We start from the raw sequence: 19956 nt of genomic DNA on the forward strand, positions 1-19956 counted from the left end.
AAAATGTTTGCTATCTCAATGATGCAACAAGTTCTGGTGCAAATTTCTCTGTCTAGAAACAAAAGGCTCAATATTTTGGGTTGCACAATAATATTGTGCCTCTGATCTGTGCAATATGTTGCAAGATTCTAAGAATATTAAAAATGCATTTTGCAATTGGTGAATTAGAAAGGTATTGTCAGTGTGCCATTACTCTCTAACCTCTAGTCTCTACTTTCAGACTCTCTAGGGGGCAGGGACTGTTAGAGGGCTGTACTGTGCACTATTTGCTCAGTGTGTGACTGTGCGTGCAGTGCATTCCTATGGCTAGTGGATGTTCAAAGAGGTTTTTTAGATTCTAGTCCTTATCAATAAATTATTTGTTGTGTGAAAGAAACTTTTTCTGGACTCTAGTAAGCTTCATAGTGGTCTCCAACTCCAAGCTTTATGGGATGTTTAATGCAAAGGTTATACTAATCATTCAAAATAGGAGAGCAGTATAAGATGAAAGCACTCTCAGTTCAGGAAAAATTATATATCAGTTCGCTTGATAATTTTTCTATTGAATAAACTTACCCTGTCAATAAAATAGTGCTTGGACCACTTTTTCCTTTATAGGATCTTTCTCTTTTATATGTTAGAACTTTTGGCCAAATAATTTTAATTAACTATTAACATTATTCAGTTTCATTCTTCTCTTCTTGAAATTCCAGCAGAGACTTTTGCACAATATGGCTGTATGTCTGGCTGGTCTGGTGGAGTGATTACGCAAACCAAAATATTACAAAATAATATATGGTACTCCTGCAATTTGTTTTGCAAACCTTATTGCACAATAATATTGAGCATCTAGGGCACACAGGCAGATTTAGCCTAAGTCAGCAGATATGGTACTGCACTTACTTTGCTGCTCACCACTAGAAACCATTCAATACTGGTCAGAACTAAGATTTGGAGAGCTTACCGTAATTGTTCAATAACTACATAATGAGCATGAAACTGTTTCAATCTTGCTAAAGAGAAACTTCTGGTTCAGTTTTGTTTGCATAATAGATCATTTTTATTGAAGGCTAGTTACCTAAGTGCTGTGGCAACAATGTGACTTTAGTAGCAATAACAGTTTTCCTAAAAAGCTGAAAATGTTTTTTTTATTGCCATTTTAATAGCTTTCAAAATTTTCTCACTTGTGAAAAAAAATTTTTTTTTGAAAAGTTCACTCTATGCCTTTGGTTATCCATTGAGAACTTCTGTGCCTATTTCCTTTAAGATAAAATCATAAGTGGCACTTTCAGTATGCTAAAATGTAATTTTCGTAGTTCGGGCAGTTTTAATTCTTCAGTTCAAACAAGAGACGTCTTCTCCATAATTTGGAGAATTTCCAGACATAATTTAAGGAAGTTGTTTTCTGAAGCTAAGGAGATGGACGTGCAAGAAAGTACCAGGTACGGGTCAATGAGAATTACCTATATTGTTCTTTAAATAATCTTTCTGAATAATATCCTATGGACCAATAGAAAAATTGTCAATTACAATGCCTTTATTTAAGTGACTCTAAAAATTTTTTACAGTTTATTTCTTGAAGTTTGGCATTGTATATATCATGTTGGGCATTTTAGTACATTAATAGTAATGGTAGTAAAGTTAAATTTCAATGTTTAACCCCCTTTTAAAATATTTACAGATGTGTGATTGCAGTGGCTCAAATGACCTGCACATCAAACAAGGAGAAGAACTTTGAACAACTCACTGGCTTGGTAAACCAAGCTGTGCAACAAAAAGCTAAGGCATGTGAAGCTCCTAAGACTGGCATTTCCTTTCCTTAGGGTTTCCTAAGATCTCTTGATACATTTCTAAGCATTCTTATGTATTTAAATAACTGGCTAGCCATTTCCATTCACATAATTTTAGATTTCTGATTGTCTAGTCTAGAATCAAGTGATACTTGTGAATTGAGTTGAATTTTCAACAAGGACATGTAAACCAGCAGTCTGAAGTCAGAACATAATTTATAGTTAAGACTTGGGTTGTAGAGTACCTTGTTTACGTCTAAATTCTTCTGCAACATAAGTTGCTACCAAATTCATAACATGAATGGTCAACCACAAAATCCATCATTGTGGCCTCTGTGCTTGCTTGGTGTTTATTTTAAAAATGTATTTGAAAAACATAATTTCTGCATTTCTTTTTTATTGCAGAAATATATTTTTTTTTTGCAGATGATATTCCTGCCTGAAGGGTGTGACTACATTGCAAGCACAAGGAAGGAGTCTTTGGAAATGGCAGAGGAACTAACAGGTTCTTTTGTTTCTAGAATACAAGAACTTGCAAGAGAGAAGAAGGTTTGGCTCTCTCTTGGAGGTGTGCATCTTAAAGTGAGCTCTTAAAGCGGACCTTTGGGCCTGAGCACAATTTTCTTTCCCTCTTCACTTAATGTGGATTACTACAATCATAATTTGGTTACATTTCTAGCATAATAGGTACCGAAATGATGGAAAGCTTGCTATATATATCTATGCCATGAAATGAAGTATAGTGAAATATACCTATACTACCTACTATTGAGAACTATATATTTATACTACCTACTAAAGGCTACGATAGAGAACTATATATATTTTAGGTTTATTACTGGTAGCTGTTCTTTTTCATATGAGCATCGCGTTATCACATCAAAGTTGACAAAGGTAATTCCATTAAAATGACTGATGTGATTAATATCAGTAAGCCTTACCTATATTAACTAGACAAACTTAAATTAATAAATTGATCCATGTTGACGATTTAAATACATTTGAATAAATTGACAAGTGCCATATGTTATCAGAGTTCGTGTGAAGATGAACCTCGTCTGAGCAACACCCACCTCATAGTGAGCTGTGATGGATCCCTGCGCGGCAGCTATGCTAAGACGCATCTCTTCTCCAACAACATTCCTGGCCTGGCCATCAATGAAGCAGATTATGTGAAGCCTGGTGATGAGCTATCTGCCCCTGTTGTCACGCCTGCTGGCAATGTTGGGCTTGCCATTGTATCCTTTATGACTGGTGCCAAGTATTGTTTACAAATTTTCTGCCGTGCCCTGACACCGGGCAAAGTTGAGCTAGCCATAGTATCCTCTATTAGTATTAGGAAATCCTGTTCAAGATCCTTTACCTCCGTGCCAAATGACCTGTTGGATGCTCTGCAGCCTCTGGAATGAATCACATTATTTAGACCTTATTGACACATGCATCAACTTCTGCCTGCTTATATTGAATTTTTTTGACAAATCTCCCATAGAATTTCGTACAAGTTGAATTAAAGTAAATCAACCCAGTTTGCCTGATGATTCTAATGATTAAAATTTACGCTGGTGGTTCTTTAGCAATTCACGATCGTCATTGCACTGACTGAATTTGTTGTTCTTGGTGCCTATTCATAATTTTGATTTCTTTTGCAATTTTCGAATCGAACAGGAAACTAATTTATATTTTGTTAAGTTTGATATGAATAGAAGACCAGTTTGTGCCAAGCTTTTGAGCCACATCAACCTGCTGGGTTTGCCTTAACAGAATAATTCTGTATCAGTGCTACGACGTAAGGTTCCCTGAGCTGAGCCAGGCGTTGAGGCGGCTGGGGGCGCACGTGCTGACCTTCCCTTCAGCCTTCACGGTGGCAACTGGCAGGGCGCACTGGCACGTCCTGCTGAGGGCGCGGGCCATCGGTGAGGCTGGCGACCGTCGCTACTTCTTGTGTGGTGACCGTTTTGTGTGGTGTAGTTGCTGGTGTGTTGTGTAGTTGCTGGTGTGTTGTATAGTTGCTGGTGTGTTGTGTAGTTGCCGATGTGTTGAGGTGAGGTGTCCCGTATGGTGAGGTGCCCCGTGTGGTGCCCAGAATGCAGTACCCTGAGAAGTGCCGTTGCTGGGCAGAGTGCCAGAGCTTCGTGGTGGCGGCAGCGCAGTGTGGGCAGCACAACGACAGACGCTCCTCCTACGGGCACTCGCTGGTGAGACGTCTTCCCCGTGGCTCCATAGCCCGTGACTAAATAGCCTGTGGCGCTATAGCCCGTGACTCCAAAGACCGGGCTCCATAGCCCGTGGCTCCAAAGCCCGGGCTCCATAGCCCGTGGCTCCATAGCCCGTGGCTCCATAGCCCGTGGCTCCATAGCCTGTGGCTCCTTAGCCTGTGGCTCCATCTATGTTGGTTTCTCTAAACTGCATGATATTAAGTGGATTTTTTTTAAATGTTGTCTTCTCTAACAAAAATAAGTAACTTCTCATATAGCCTCGTCGTTATTGTACAATTGTGCTATATTACTGAAGTGCGTGTGTTGGTGCGTGTCAGGCATGATATGGTTGGTTGCGCAGGTGATCAACCCGTGGGGGGAGGTGCTGTGCGAGGTGGCGGAAGGAGTTGGAGTCGCCACGGCAGAAATCAACCTGCAGGAGCTGACGAAGGTGCGCGGGGAGATGCCCTGCCTGCTGCACTCACGGCAGGACCTGGCGGGCGTTGCCCTCGCTCCTCATCTGCAGTCGCCGCGGTGAGACGGGGGCACTTTCAAACATTTTATTATTTATAATTGTTTTAACCTCTTATTTATTTATAACTAAAGAATCTCTAGCTTTGTTAGAGAATCTCTCTCAATGTGTGAGACTACCAATGTCTGCAAAATATCAGCGACACTATCGCGATAAGTCTTAGATTTGGTTTTAAAAGGTTTTTCCTCGCAGCATTTCCCCCATCTCACGAAATATTGCAAATGATTTGCACATTGATGTATGGGAATGGTATGACCCTAGTCTTTGGTAGGCTGTGGACGTATATTTTTTATATTGCACTAGCATTAGTTGCCTATTGCAATAGCCTGTAGCATCGCTTGTGATGTGCGTATATAAATACCGTGCTGGACGCTCAGTATATACCGAGCTCACTGGCGTGTTGCACGAGCAGCTTATGTCACCTGGAGCGCCACCTGCCCCCGCAATGCAGCCTCCAGTTCGGCCACGTGCAAGTCTCCGGCGAGGGCGTCTTCTTGAGGAGCGGCCTGAGCTTCTCCTGCAGTAACCTGTACCCCCGCCTGCCTGGTCGTATCCTTTTGTGATATGAGGACTGCTGTGGCGTAGCTAGTTCTAGTCTACACATAATATTAGTACGGATTTTAGGGTTGTTATCCAGATATACTTTTAGGTATTTGAAAAAGAGATGTTGTCCATGAAAAACATTATGACAGTTGATCTTTATATAGTTCAAGTAGAATAATTTCAATAGTCAGAAAGAGACTAAGTCAAGATGTGACGGTGATAGGTTAACAGGAATGAACAATCAGAAAATATGTGGAAAGTAGAAGTACAGAGAATATATAAGTTGACGAGGTACTAGGTGCAACCATCTTGCTCTGATCTGTATAATACACAAGAGTTTAAATTTATATTCTAAGTCTGCAATGCAAATTTGAACCTTTTTAATTTAAATTTGTTGGCATGAGCGCCTTAACTGCGGCCCAGACAGCCTAGTGTGTCCGGTGCGCGTGGTGGGTCGCCTGGCGCAGCTGACGGCGGGGGAGGTGAGCGACCTGGCGCAGCTGACGGTCATGACGCATCGCCTGCTGTGCGCCGCGCACAACGTCATGCATAACGAGGTCGCCATTCAGGACGGACCGCTCTCCGGCCAGACCGTTGAGGTACCACTGAACCTTACTTGAGGTACCACTGAACCTTACTTACCTCACCATTGAGGTACCACTGATCCTTACTTGCCTCACCATTGAGGTACCACTGGACCTTACTTGTCTCACCATTGAGGTACCACTGAACCTTACTTGCCTCACCATTGAGGTACCACTGAACCTTACTTGTCTCACCATTGAGGTACCAAGCCTCACCATTGAGGTACCACTGGACCTTACTTGCCTCACCATTGAGGTACCACTGGACCTTACTCGCCTCACCATTGAGGTACCACTGAACCTTAATTGCCTCACCATTGAGCTAGCATCATTAATGTGATTTTTAAACACCTAAACATTTATTCAGCAGCACAAATAGCGTTGTAGCTGCCGCATAAATTGGTCCGATGAAGTGTTGAGAGAAGCAGGTAGCCATACACATGTAAGAAGTCCTTTAAACATTTGAACCAAATGCACCCCACAGTCACACTCTGCGCATTGTTAGCGATACCAGACACTGGTTAGATCTCAATTTATTGAGCTCCACACAGGATTTTAGCAGGTCGTAGCAATTCTAAAAATAAATATTTTGTAGGTTTTCAAATGAATTTATTGCTTGTTCACTTATAATGCGCGTGCCAGCAGCACGTACACGTACACCTGCTACCTTCTCCCGCGGGTGCGGGCAGCCTACTGAGCCCTGATGTGCCCAGCGTCAGCCAGACGCCAGAGGCGCATCGGCGCTCGCCTGAGCAGCACCGCGCCGCCATGGCGTGCGCTGCTGCCGAGCTGCGCGCCGTCTCTGCGTCATCACCTGCCGTCATCTACGGCGCACACGACGCTTCTTTTCATATACCGCAGTGAGCAATAAAGACGAGTTGTCTTCTAGGCCAAGCCTGTCCGCAAAATCCTCATTTTAGCTGATTTGACTCGAGATAATTCATACAGTTGCAATGTTTACAACGCGGTTATAATTACTCGTGCTATGAAATTGTGCTCAATAAGGAAGTTTTCAAAATTGATTCTTGTTAATCTTAACTAATTAACTATTACTGAATTGGCTTTATTTCCCAATGACATTTTCTTTTATGTATATCTAGGACTCTTTGCTCATAACACTTTATTTTAATATAAGCTGACGCGTTACAGAGACCTGGCTCTCAACGACGACTGCCGCGCAGACGGCGACAACGCCTGCTTGAGCAGCCGCCACTGCGTCGTCTACTGCGTCGCCGGCGCCTGGCAGCGGCTGCGTATCCTTTATACAGGCGCGACTAGGGGCGGATCCTCGGCAGCGACCCTAGTGTCGTCAGCGCAGTCAATTAATTTTAACCCTCTACCGCCCGACACGAGTAACCGGAGCAATATTGTCACAAGCCTACTACCCAAAAAAGGAAGTACGCTCACGTTCTAGTGAGCGCAAAATGACTTGCACTGATGGTTGCCGCCACGTACGATAACTTTAAAATGCTCTCTGTTGCACACAAACGTCCTCAGGTTGCTACACTCAATACCGTAGTTTACGTTTGACTTCAGTTGAAAGTTATGTTCCTGGAGATTGACTTACGGCGGTATAGGGTTGATGTCTACCGGCTAGAAAGTAATTTGTGTGCTGAGGGTGGCCTGGCTGGACAGACTGGCCACTTAGTCTTGAAGTCATTCCGTTAATGTCATTTTTCTTAGCCTTTTGCGTTGGTCTAAGCCCATGACGGCAGCCAGAGCATCTCGGGAGCGAGTAGCGGCATATGACGTCATGTGTTCCCTGGTCGCTGTGACATCTAAAAATGAAGCTCATCCTAGACACGCTCGTACCGTTATTAGGAACACTGTACAGTACACCTCAGTCAGGTAGTTTTATGGGAAGTTTTCCAAGTTTTCGTGAATAATACAGGACATTTCTGAATTAGCGGTGTATGGGATGCGATTGTTACTTGCATTTAACTTGAGCAAAGAACGAATGTAATTACAAACGGTGGAATTACGTTCGAATACCTACGATAAACTAGGCACATGATAATCAACGATCCCATGTGATGTTTACGCCCTAATTAATAACTTTTAAAATTATTGAAAAGTACGATGAGCTGCTGCTCCTTGACACTTTTCACAAAGCTACTGATTAATTTGTCCCTTCTATGTTTTATATCTCAAAGTCTTTCGCTCCGCCATGTGCCCTCCGAACAAGGACTGGGTATCATCTCTGGCATTCCTTCACGTGGAGGGCCCTGGTAACTCCGAAAGATTCGTTCAAACTTCACGGGGAGATTCCTGCTAACTTAAGGATAACCGTCCAATGACTTATGCTCTTCTAGCTACTGATTTGCTATCGTTTCATTTTAACACAAAATCTTCTAAATTTACCTTGCTGTGTTATTCATTTAGTGAAGGAATAAAATACTTTATTTCTAGGTGAATTTATTCTCAACTGATTAGCATACTTGGTATTTCACTGTTAGCTTCCTTGTCAAAGATATTTAAAATTGAAATAAAGCTGATATCACGAAAATTGATACCTAGCGCGAATTTTCGGTAATAATATGCTGGCATATAAACGAGACTCGCTTCGAGAACGATGTTTATCTCTCATTGCTTACCTACCCACGTCGGATCAAAATAGCTTCTTGGTTGAATTTCATAGCTTGCCGATTGAGATCTTGTTGGAGTGCAGATGAAATCACAGGAATATTTTTTCATTAAATCAGAGGAACTTTAACTTGGAGGTTTACTCAGGTTCGCCATAGCAGTGCCGCTTAAACCGCTCGCGTAAATAGCAAATCCTTGAATGAGACTCAACGTCCGCCCATTTGTCATATCAACTGAACCACTCTTCCTGTGCCTCACGAGTTACGCGTGAACTTTTCTTAATATGATAAGACCTGGTGGTGCTCCTGCGTAGACGCGTGTCGTCGCTGAGCGAGGTCCTCCCCTCCGAGGCCTCTAGCCTTCTGGGGGCGTGTCACCTGCTGCAGCAGCGCGTCCTGCAGCACCTCACTCCTCACGCCTCCACCTCCTTCATCTTCAGACCTCCTAATCAAGATTTCCAGGTGACTTGACCGCCAGGGTAGTTTAATGAAAGAAAGTTACCTGCCTTATTGCAAGCAACTCTAAGAATTGCTTATTCCATTTTTTTATAAATTTTATCGCTTGTATTAAAGTTCAATACCTGGACCACTTGTTTGAGTTCAATACCTGGGGTTTGAGTTCAAAGAGTTCAATACCTGAATAATAACATGACTTATAGGTTATGCAGAAGGTGATCACGCGAGATCTCCGATATCAAAACAGTTAAAGTACCGGGACTAGAATCGTCAATCAGGAAGCTTCTTGCTCGATATTTTGGAACCAAGGGCTTTTAGCTTATTAACCAGAAAGTTCCCAAGAAATTGTGCGCCAGCAAGTAACTGGTGTTATGTTTCCTGCAGGCTGTTAGAAGAAGACCATTGTGTGCGTTTAAATGGGAAGCTAATTCTTTCAATACTTTTTTGCTTCAACGTTACTTATGATCCTCCGATGCCACACAAAATACGATGCATTGTAGAGTTTTTTTTTCATTGTAGTTTTCGTCTTACAACTCATCTATACCATATACAACTCTTCCTTAGAGTGTACACGTGCACGTTCTGCCGTGGCTGGTGGAGCGACAGCCCAGCGATGGCGTGTACACGTTTGTGAGCTCCTACAGCGTCGCCGTCACCCAGAAGGAGCGCCTTCTAGCCGCTGCCCTACAACGCGTCCTGCAAGACGACAGTTCTCTCGACCCCCTGCGCGCCCTGCTTGGCCTCCCGACAGACTAAACACTCTGGGTCTTATTCTCTCGCGTTTTGTTCGTATGTTCCCCCATCTCGCTTCGGGTATCGTGGATAAATTCAGCACTTCAAGTGCAGGATGAGGGAAACCAGGCGTGGAGCTTCTCAGATGTAGAACGTCAAGAAATAACTATCTCGTTTCCCGATTATATATTTCTGTGATTCAACAACATGAAAATTTTACAAATTCAGGTTATTGTTGCTGTCTCCAGGTGTTTTATATACTATCCATGCAATAGTTATTCATAATTTTTGTTTTCCAAGGACATTGGTTGACAGTCCCATCTCTTCTGAACCAGGAAGCTCAAACTAAAACGTCTTCCTGAGAGAAAAGCTTATTCCAGGTACCGGTAGGAAATAAAATTCCTGCATTATGTTTGTCATCTGATCCTGTTGTGGCTCTAACAGCTTAAATAATCCTGAAATATGTGAAAAATAAACATGTTGACTTGTGTTCCTGTTCGTTTAACCTTCACAAAGATGAGTTTGGAAATTATGGGCTCAAATGATCTCGCCTAACTTAGTTCATCACTCTATGTTACACGTTGTAGTTGGTCACTACTCAGATCTGCGAATCTACAGTACGAAAGAGTCAAGCTAAATCTTGTATACTGATAAAAAGCCCAACACGACCGCGTCTGTTTTCAACGTAATATTTGAGTGAGATGAGCTCGTTCTCTCCCTATAAGGTCGATGCAGCCCGCTGGTAAATTTGTTCCTTTGTATTCTACTTTTTTTGTGATGAATCATCGTTGGACTAGCTTTTGTGCAAAAAGTATGTTCCAAAAAATGTGATAACGCCTGACCTGAAGGTGACTGCAAAAATGTAAGTTTGCATTAGCGGGGCGAAAATAAATGAAGCTTGGCGGGGCGAAAATCCTTAGTAAGTCGTGATAATGTGTGCCGTGAGTACGTTGGTTCGGTTCGAATAAGATGAGCTGCTTGTAGGAATGTGATTACTTAGTATAGTATCATCGGCATTGAAGAATCCTGTCGCCGATGTTACGGAACCTCGGCTTTATGCATGATTACTTCTCTTTCGCTGAGCAACCGTCTCTTCATATTTCCTGGTTTCTTGCCACGTGCTGATGGATTTAATTAACAACGTAGATGCATTTATGAATGAATGAATATTTTTTTGGCAAACAGTTGACGTCTTCGTGGGGACCTCATTGAAGTATACAAGTATACTCATGGTCTATACAAGGTCCCTGAAGGGTTACTAGAATTTGAAACAAGTACCAACACCAGGGGCCACGGCTATAAGCTAAAAAAACTGCGCTGTAACTTCTCCCCGCGACAAAATTTCTTCTCGCTTCGAATCACCGACATGTGGAACAGCCTCCCCAATGACATAGTTGGCGCTCCAAGTATGAACGCGTTCAAGAACAGACTAGATAAAGCTATGGAAAAATATATGTTCAGATTTGAAATGCCTAGCTCCTTATCGAACCCGGTGGAAGTCTAGTAGCTACTTCAAACTATCGTCAGTCATGAAAAGATCCGGTCAAATGAATCTATGAACAAGGCACGAAAAGGAAAAGAATCGGCGACAGGCCACATCAGGCCTACACTTCAGAGCCGACATCACTATGTTATGTTATGTTATGCAGAATGTTCATCCTTCCAATCAATGCCACGTGATCTTAATGAAACCGAAAATTAAACGCTCGCGAATTATTATCATGTTGCCAGATCGTTCGTGGGTATGTTCATTAAAAAAAAACTCGCCCCCAGTCGGGCTACCCACGATCTCGTCGCACTATCCTTGCCCTCTCCTACTTCTACCCCGTCCCACTTCGAACCTCAGTCGCTTACAAGTCATGGCGAGGGAGGGAGTGTGGCTTGTGGCGGTCGCGGTAGCCCTGGTGCTACTGCAGGGCGTGTCCTCTCAGCAACCTGACACGCTCTGCGGAGAGTGTGACAAGTGAGTTGAACGATTATACATTCTATCAAATTAATTTATTTAATTTTTATCTGGTATCTTATAAAAATAATAGAATATAAAAATCTTGAGTAAATATGGAGAGTGTGTTATCAACCACATGGGCAGAGTGCGAGGCACGGGGTGTGAGGGCGCAGCTTTGTTTAGTTTACGTGTCTTTAGTTGTTTCTTTGCAGCCCACACCGCAGCTTGGGCACAGACGTAACTCGATAATGACATTCGTCTTGCTAACCAAAATCATTCTGAGTGTGTGGCAATTTAATATTCGTTGTCTAGTAACTTGATGTTCGGACAATATCGATTCAGTTCTCTAAGAGCAATAGTTGTTTTTTTTTATTCGATGCGGATAAATCTTGGAAGAATCACCCATTTACGTCTGGTTGTTCTTCTAGATTCTAGAATATCAGTTTAATATTTCGATTGTTTAACAGTATTTTTTTTCATAGAAAATATTTTGGATTTTTTCTTCAGATGCTAAGTTTCATTGTCGAACTGCACTCACGACTCAGTAGCTCATCGCTCATCGCAGACTGCGTGAATATTATTTGATGCACAAATTGATTATAAGTTTCAAATTCTACAAATCGTAATGAACGCTGTGAAGATAGCATGATAGTCATCTGAGAGTTCACTGTGTTGAATTTTTCTAAATACGTTTCACAGACGCCGCTTGCAAATTATAATCCTTATTAATTGGGCATTAGGAAGTACGTATAACGTTCTTTGTCATTGCACCAGACTTTGTGACTTTCGATTTCAAGCCAAAAGCTGTCTCAGCCTCGAGCTTAATAACTAAGAATGAAATTTAAGTTAGGATTTTAGGTAAGGTAACTGGTGCAGTAGGATGCCTGAAGTCACGTTGAGCTTTTGAGCACCAATTCCTACGTTGTCGAGGATTCTTTACGGAACTAAAAATTGAATTAGGTACCGTACTTGGGCCAATTATATTCATGTTTGTAGCAAGTAAATTGAAATGGTGAATTCTCTCCATATTAAGTGCAGAAGATCACGCTCAGTGTAACAGCAACTTGTTGCTGCCACATAGGATGCCTGTGCAAATTTAAAATATTAGGGGAAGACCAAGTCTCATAAGAAGGCAGAATTTATTGTTTGTGGCTCCTTTCGACGCCCTTCTTGATGCTGATCATGCAAAATTTGTTAAGAATGAAATCTGCTTAGAATATGATTGTATTGAATTTGAAATAATAGGAACACTCGCTGTCTTCCTCCGATGTAGAAAATTGTGATGTTATTCTGTATAAAATCTCTGTCAAGCTACCTAAGATTGTGACTCGATATCGGGCAACCGAATTGGAGGTTGCCACAATGAACGAAGTTCTTGAATGACCGGGTTGTGAAAACCTTTATAATCGGACAAACAAACATAGTAAACGCACAAAGCAAGGTGGTGGGTATGGAGAGGTGGATTTTTAGTGAATATTTAAGTTAGCAGTGGTTATAAGGTTATTGATGGAGCAGATGGACCAACATAGATGGTCGATGTACCAGAGAAGTAGTGGTGGCAGCCTACCAAATATAATTGGTGCATCAATGAAGATAGTTGTATCGGAAAAAATTAGTAATAGTGGCGGCCTAGCAAAGATGATTGGTACACCAATAAAGACGGCTGATGTACCAGAGAAGTGGTAGTGGTGGCGGCACGAGGCTGAGATCTACACAAGAGGCCCTCTGTCTGCCATTGAGGTCGCCGTCATGACTCCCCATCTTGTCTCCTGACCCACGCACATAGTTCAGCAATGCCGCTGACGTATTAGACACCAGCTGTCAATTCAATCATCCCCTCTTAATTCCGGCGAATATGAAAATTCGTTCAAGATGAATTCTAAGGACGATAGAATTATACCCGAGTTCTTCATGAAGGAGCTCACGGCTGGATTAAATCTTGAAATTTGCCCGTTATATATAAAGAATTCCGCTGAAGTTCTTATGATAATCTGTCCTTATTAATTATCTATCTTTAATTATATCTTTCATATAACTGAATAAATGAACTACTTTTGATTTTACCTGTGCGTTTGCACTGTAAAGGCATAGTTGGTATGTATGGTGTTGCTTGACTAGTATTCCTGATACGCGTTTCACTACTATATAGATGATGTGAGTTTCAAGTCGCCGCTCATGCGCTTTACCAGTGAAGCTGCCACTGCCACTGCCAGCTATCCTCCACACGCAGCTACAGTCCTTGACAATTTAACAAGGACGGTTATTAATGTGATTTATTAGAATTTATACACATTACATGACTATTATAATCCATATAATGGTAATGATCAATCGTTTTGAGAATGTGGTTGTACTTTCAATGGTAATGGCAATTCCTTTCATGGTAATGACCATCCATTTTGTGGTTGAGTATACATTATTTAATTACGATAATTTTTCTCTTGACGATTAAAATTATAGTTTTTAATGGTAGTGATCACGCTTAGAATTATCATATTATCGTAACCATGAGTTACATGATTGTGATTGTTATTTTTTGGAATAATTTATTCTATTTTAACGGCCACCCGTTTTGTAATAATGACGTGGGCGTGATTATTATCAGTCATATATTCTTTTCTTCGTTTGTTTCTTGATAAGAATTAACTTGAATAACCAAATTGGCTCATTTTATGCTTTATTTTATCAATGTTCATCCGCTGCATATCGTCTTTAATTAACGGATTCCTGGTGTTTTGGTCCGCAGGTCCAAATGTCCGCCGAAGGAAGACTGCCCGGAAGCGGAGGCGGTTGACAGCTGCGGTTGCTGCGTGGTGTGTCGGCGCAGTCTTGGGCAGCGCTGTGACCCTAAGCCTGCTGCAGGGGTGCTCTATGGGCCCTGTGGCGAGTACCTCGTCTGCCAAACACGCCTTGACATTGCCGTGGGTACTCGGCTGGAGAGACTTCTACTTGCCTGTATTCTGATCACTCTCATTACTAATTCGTGCCGCAATAAATGGTTCAAAAAATTAAAAGTTAAAATTGTGTAGTAGAGTCCATGCTCGTTTTAATGCTGAGCTTTTAATATTTAGCGTGCACAATAACTTCAAAGCCTAATATTAGGTGAGCAGATCTTCATCTCATTTGTGCTTTAAATTTTTCATTTTTTAGCGCTTGAGTTGCATTTGATATTCCAAACTAGTAGGTATAAAGCCTCGAATATGTCTGATGAGATAATTCAATAAGTTGCAGTGGTGGGCACAATTCCGCTAATCCGCTAACCGCTAATTAGCGAAGCTAACTTTTTCCTTATCGGATTAGCTGTTCAGCTAACTTTGAAAACCTTTAGCGGACCAATTAGCTTCCGCNTCAGCCGACCGTTATCGCCACACAACATCTCTGGCATGTCACATGACGTGTAGTAAACAGTAACGTCTTCTAGCGCTGTAACGCGTGAGCGTCAGCCGACCGTTATCGCCACACAACATCTCTGGCATGTCACATGACGTGTAGTAAACAGTAACGTCTTCTAGCGCTGTAACGCGTGAGCGTCAGCCGACCGTTATCGCCACACAACATCTCTGGCATGTCACATGACGTGTAGTAAACAGTAACGTCTTCTAGCGCTGTAACGCGTGAGCGTCAGCCGACCGTTATCGCCACACAACATCTCTGGCATGTCACATGACGTGTAGTAAACAGTAACGTCTTCTAGCGCTGTAACGCGTGAGCGTCAGCCGACCGTTATCGCCACACAACATCTCTGGCATGTCACATGACGTGTAGTAAACAGTAACGTCTTCTAGCGCTGTAACGCGTGAGCGTCAGCCGACCGTTATCGCCACACAATATCCCTGGGAATGTTTACTCTCCGCTGGGCTGGGTCGCTGCACATTATGTTGAGGTTGCATTCACAGTATATGCTTCACGTACGAGTTATGAATTATTATTTGATGTGATTCAGTGATATTGAATTTTCCTTTAAACAAGGACTACTCTGCATTAAATTTAACATTATATAATAATAACAAAACAAAATAAATAACATCCTAGCTTAGCCTGACCTATCCGAACCTAACATAACATGTCCTAACCTAACCTACAGGATCCTATCCTACCCTAATGTATAATATACTTACTTACCTGAGCTTAATCAGTCTAAATGGACAATAAGAAATCATAAATACAGGCAATGAATTATTCATTTCCGTAAAGTAGTCCGGATTTTAGGCTGAGCAAGTTTTATTAATTAAGCGTTAATGCAATAAATTGTTCGACCATGAGCGTTGACTATCTAGCAAACAGTTGAATATTCATCGCATCGGGTTCAGGTGAAACGCAATTTTAATCATAAGCTCACATTCGCCCGCGTGAATTCGAAGCCAAGGCAAGTTTAAATGAGAAGTGGCTTATATTTCTTTGATTTCTGTCGTATCCCGCGCCATGTGACAGGACCAGTTCTGCACACAGATAACTTGCTCATACTGTTCGCATATGCTTACGACCGGACGCTCCCAGATGCGACAAACCTCATCATTGCCTTTTCTTATCGCATGCTTCGTGACAACAAAGTTAGAGCACTGCATAATTAAGTTAAAATGATAGAATTGCGAGTTGGTCAAACAACAATTTTTTTCGCAGACATTGCTGTTGATGAACAAATGTGATTCAGCACGAGAATTACGCACTTCTTACCTATCTGGTGTAGGAGTTATTTATTAAATTTTGACGAAAAATACGATATATTGAGGTTTGTGTACGTTTGCATTTCGGTTACTGGCTTATAGCGGCTTTGATAGCGTGGGTTTCGTTGCTCTCGCTTGATGAATATTGCAGACACTTCCAACTTGTGGCCGCTGCAGACGCTCGTAGGGCGAGCGTCTGGTACATATATGCCGATCATATTTGAAAATGACATTGCTCATGCAGGCGTAGTTTCAACTTTTTAGAGCATTGTACATTCATTCATTGTTCCTTATGTGAAATAAGAAACAAAGAAACATTAGAAATTATATCAGGACATTTTAAGCTAAAAATAGTGCTTTTATTTAAAATTGTTACACGCTATAATCAAATTTGAGTTTTATTCCTTGCAATACATCTCTCAATCAGATATTTCGCTAGATAATTTGATACTCTCAGTAACGCAGTGGTTGCTACCATCTTACTCTCAGTAACGCAGTGGTTGCTACCATCTTACTCTCAGTAACGCAGTGGTTGCTACCATCTTACTCTCAGTAACGCAGCGGTTACCTACATCTTCCTCTCAGTAACGCAGCGGTTACCTACCATCTTCCTCTCAGTAACGCAGTAGTTACCTACCATCTTCCTCTCAGTAACGTAGTGGTTGCCTTTGCTCTCAGTAACGTAGTGGTTGCCTATCATCTTACTCTCTGTAACGGAGAGGTTACCTACCATTTTGGTCTCAGTAACGCAGCGGTTACCTACCATCTGCCTCTCAGTAACGTATTGTTGTTGTCTAACATATTTTGAAAGTTGGTTATATGCGTATGGAATAACCATTAACTATCATTTAGATTATGCCTTCGTGTATATTGTTTGAATATATTGTCAATGGGAATAACAATTGATCGCACCTCTCATGTGGAATAATCTTTGCATGGGATAATATCTGTGCACCAGCTATGTTACTCTTGCGGGTTCCAACAGCACGCCAGCTGAGAGGCAAGAAATTCTAGAATGATATAATTATACGCAGGATGAGTATGTGAGACAAATATTTCATTCGTCGTTGATGCAAATTTGACAGTTTTTTTTAATTCCTTGAATAATAGGCAGTTTCATTGTTAACAAATGTGAAGCTGCTAAAAATTTTGCCTTTGGCATTAAATTATACCACTTACCATTATGTTATACTAATAAAAAAAGAATATAGTTCATTATTTTCACACACATAATAAATGTGTGTGAAAATGTTATTTTCACACAAATAAATAAAATAAATCCTGGCTTTTCCTCTTAATTTTTCATCATTGCGTTTAAAATGCGACGCTGTGTGTACAGTCAAGCGACGAGGCGACATGTCAGTGCGTGCAGCAGAAGGAGGTGTGCGGCAGCGACAACGTCACCTACACCACCATGTGTCACCTGCTGGAGGAGGCTCGTGTCCAGCCTAACCTTACCGTGCAGCAGCAGTCGCCGTGTCTGTCCAGTGAGTGGCTCGCCCTGGTGCAAGCTTGAACTGTTTCTTCTTTTAGAATATTTGGAAGCCGTATCATATATTTGTGATACGGCGTATATTTGAAAGCCGTATCAAAGCCGTTTACACCGTATCACATGAAAAAATTCATTGTAAGAGCCTAAAATAAAGATCTCTAGTTTCGGGACATTAAATCTGAGGCGCAAAGCACAACCTAATTAATTGCAAATCATATTTCCTTAACTTTTAGGGGCTATTCACGTGTGGTATCATACGAAAATGTTATTAAAAACTGCAAATAATTTAGTATAACGTAAAGAGTTCTGACCAATAATTGCCATTTTTACTCTTTTTTGTAAGCATTATTTATGAGCATGCATTAAACAGGCCCGCATGCCTGCTCATCACACTTATTATCGTGCCATGTCTTTATTCATGTAAAATTTCCCTGAACCTTAACGCCCATGCCTCACAAAGCATAGTAGGAACTAAGCGACCTGCTCAATATTCGTCCTCACTCGTAAATGTTGGAGCTAAACGAGCGTGACGCCACCACAGAACCTGTGATCAAGACGCCACCGCAGAGCTCGAAGCGACAGCTGGGCGGCATCCTGGTGCTGGACTGCGAGGCCATGGGCTACCCTGTACCCAGCATCTCCTGGGAGCTGTACAAACCTGACGGCAACACCATCAAGCTGCCAAGTGAGGAACACACTCAATGTCAGCTGCATTGCGACATAGTCCATGTCAGCTCCATATTACATGTCAGCTCCATACTCCATGTTAGCTCCATACTCCATGTCAGCTCCACACTCCATGTCAGCTCCATACTCCATGTCAGCTCCATACTCCATGTCAGCTCCATACTCCATGTCAGCTCCACTTGAGCATTCCGCTAGTCGCACCTACACATACAACTTCTGAAATGGGTCAACTGTTTGAGCGAACTAGATGTTTGTACATCTTCTTGAATGTCGTTTATGTTTTAATTAACATTTCAACTTCCACACGGACATCGTAAATTCAACTATCAACCGCCGTACGTAAATCATTAACCGTAAATTCAACTATCAACCTAACGGATGAACGATGAACAGGAGTTTTATGAATTTCTCCCCAGACTTTTCGTAAGAAAAAAATTGCCGTTCTTCGGTTCTTGTGCAGGGCATTCCAGAATAAATACAAAATTGGATCGAAACGAAAAAAGTCATTGTGTTACCCTGGCTTGTGGTGCGTGATCTCGTTTGTACGGTGTACAATATATCTTATCGTGCAACTTCAGTCAACAATCAATGTTTCTCTAAACTCGAATCGAGGATGCGGATGAAAAAGTAAATAATTACATAAATTTGTGAATGCACCGCAACTTAAAACAATCTATGACTCCCAGAAAAAGATATTACCGAGAAGTAACGCGCTTTAATTAATTTATTAATTTGCAGACGACGATTCTGGCATTGCGGTTCAGATCCGTGGAGGTCCGGAGCACCACATGGTCACGGGGTGGGTGCAGATCATGAAGGTGACGAAAGACAACGTAGGCACCTACGTCTGCAACGCCGAGAACTCCCTTGGTGCCGCCAAAGCCACGGCCGACATCTCCTACATCGGTAGAGGTGAGGCTTGCCTGCAGTTACAAAGAACTCGACGATACCCTAGGGACCATAAGAACTTGGTCATGTCCTTGAGGGGCACACTGAAGCAGCTAGATGGTACTCTTAAAAATTATCATTATTATCATACTTCAAATTACTGTGCACATATTAAGAACTTCGGATTTCGTTTGATCCAGTGATATCAATATAAACTTATATTACATTTACTGGTATTTTCTAATAAACAGTTATGTAAAAAAAACGTCACCATTGTTTAAATAAAAATTTATGAAAGATTTCCCCCTCCCTAAAATATACGTATTAACGGTATTATAAACACGTGACATCTTTCAAATGTACGTGAGACCATTGAAAATTGTCACCTGGTACGACCGTCGTTTAATATCAATGTACGAGTAATTTCAGTTTCATCTGCTGTTTTTCATCTTGTGTTATACTTTACAGAAAACGAGCTGTAACGGGCTGGTTGGGCCAGTGCCTCTCACTGCCACTCTCTGAGCTCCTTCGTATTAAGTAATGAATATTCACGTCGACAAAACTGACGAGTTGCTGAGACTGCGCGTGTGGTGTAACGAGTCTCTCCTACCGACGTTATTCCTGCAATTGGTGTCTCATATCGGAATTCGACTGGAAATTTCTTAGCGTTAAGGAAATACTTACTTGATAAGCAAATGGCAACGTTGACTAGAATAATGCGACTTATTTGATTTAAGGTATATTGATTAAGTTTTACACTGGTGTCATTGTTAATATACTGCAAATAAATGTTTTGATACGTAAATGTTCTACAATTAAAATCTTTCATGTTGCGGAAGCTCATCTGTTCGTTTCATTGTCCTATACCATATACTCGAATCACATAA

General features: G+C 41.6%; 2 protein-coding genes across 3 annotated transcripts; both read left to right on the forward strand.

Moving 5' to 3' along the window:
• Nucleotides 1-1142: 1142 nt before the first annotated feature.
• On the forward strand, nucleotides 1143-9882 carry LOC108668876 (nitrilase and fragile histidine triad fusion protein NitFhit). 2 transcript variants are annotated; one of them, XM_018156134.2, is made up of 13 exons: nucleotides 1143-1421; nucleotides 1661-1763; nucleotides 2196-2351; nucleotides 2804-3007; nucleotides 3547-3682; nucleotides 3888-3964; nucleotides 4326-4498; nucleotides 4909-5045; nucleotides 5463-5638; nucleotides 6266-6483; nucleotides 6773-6876; nucleotides 8498-8667; nucleotides 9226-9882. In XM_018156134.2, the coding sequence occupies exons 1-13, from the start codon at nucleotides 1273-1275 to the stop codon at nucleotides 9415-9417; spliced, it is 1995 nt and encodes a 664-aa protein (XP_018011623.1). In that variant the 5' UTR covers nucleotides 1143-1272; the 3' UTR covers nucleotides 9418-9882. The 2 variants fall into 2 exon arrangements, with proteins under 2 accessions (XP_018011623.1, XP_018011624.1); XM_018156135.2 differs by having other exon boundaries at nucleotides 6269-6483.
• Nucleotides 9883-11230: 1348 nt separating this feature from the next.
• On the forward strand, nucleotides 11231-19912 carry LOC108668877 (insulin-like growth factor-binding protein-related protein 1). The gene is made up of 6 exons (XM_018156136.2): nucleotides 11231-11356; nucleotides 14085-14259; nucleotides 17342-17489; nucleotides 18036-18179; nucleotides 18920-19093; nucleotides 19538-19912. The coding sequence occupies exons 1-6, from the start codon at nucleotides 11253-11255 to the stop codon at nucleotides 19549-19551; spliced, it is 759 nt and encodes a 252-aa protein (XP_018011625.1). The 5' UTR covers nucleotides 11231-11252; the 3' UTR covers nucleotides 19552-19912.
• The last annotated feature ends 44 nt before the right edge of the window (nucleotides 19913-19956 follow it).

The sequence above is a fragment of the Hyalella azteca genome, unplaced genomic scaffold, assembly GCF_000764305.2.
Source record: "Hyalella azteca isolate HAZT.00-mixed unplaced genomic scaffold, Hazt_2.0.2 contig2957, whole genome shotgun sequence".
Lineage (NCBI taxonomy): Eukaryota > Metazoa > Arthropoda > Malacostraca > Amphipoda > Hyalellidae > Hyalella > Hyalella azteca.

What these genes read in the sequence shown, in the direction of transcription:
- LOC108668877 (XM_018156136.2), top strand. Translation starts at nt 11,253, where the DNA reads ATGGCGAGGGAGGGAGTGTGGCTTGTGGCGGTCGCGGTAGCCCTGGTG. An exon ending in CTCTGCGGAGAGTGTGACAA is followed by an intron (nt 11,357 to 14,084) that starts GTGAGTTGAACG and finishes TTTGGTCCGCAG; the next exon opens with GTCCAAATGTCCGCCGAAGG. An exon ending in CAACACCATCAAGCTGCCAA is followed by an intron (nt 18,180 to 18,919) that starts GTGAGGAACACA and finishes ATTAATTTGCAG; the next exon opens with ACGACGATTCTGGCATTGCG.
- LOC108668876 (XM_018156134.2), top strand. Translation starts at nt 1,273, where the DNA reads ATGCTAAAATGTAATTTTCGTAGTTCGGGCAGTTTTAATTCTTCAGTT. An exon ending in CCTCATCTGCAGTCGCCGCG is followed by an intron (nt 4,499 to 4,908) that starts GTGAGACGGGGG and finishes TTGCACGAGCAG; the next exon opens with CTTATGTCACCTGGAGCGCC. An exon ending in TCTCCGGCCAGACCGTTGAG is followed by an intron (nt 5,639 to 6,265) that starts GTACCACTGAAC and finishes TGCGCGTGCCAG; the next exon opens with CAGCACGTACACGTACACCT.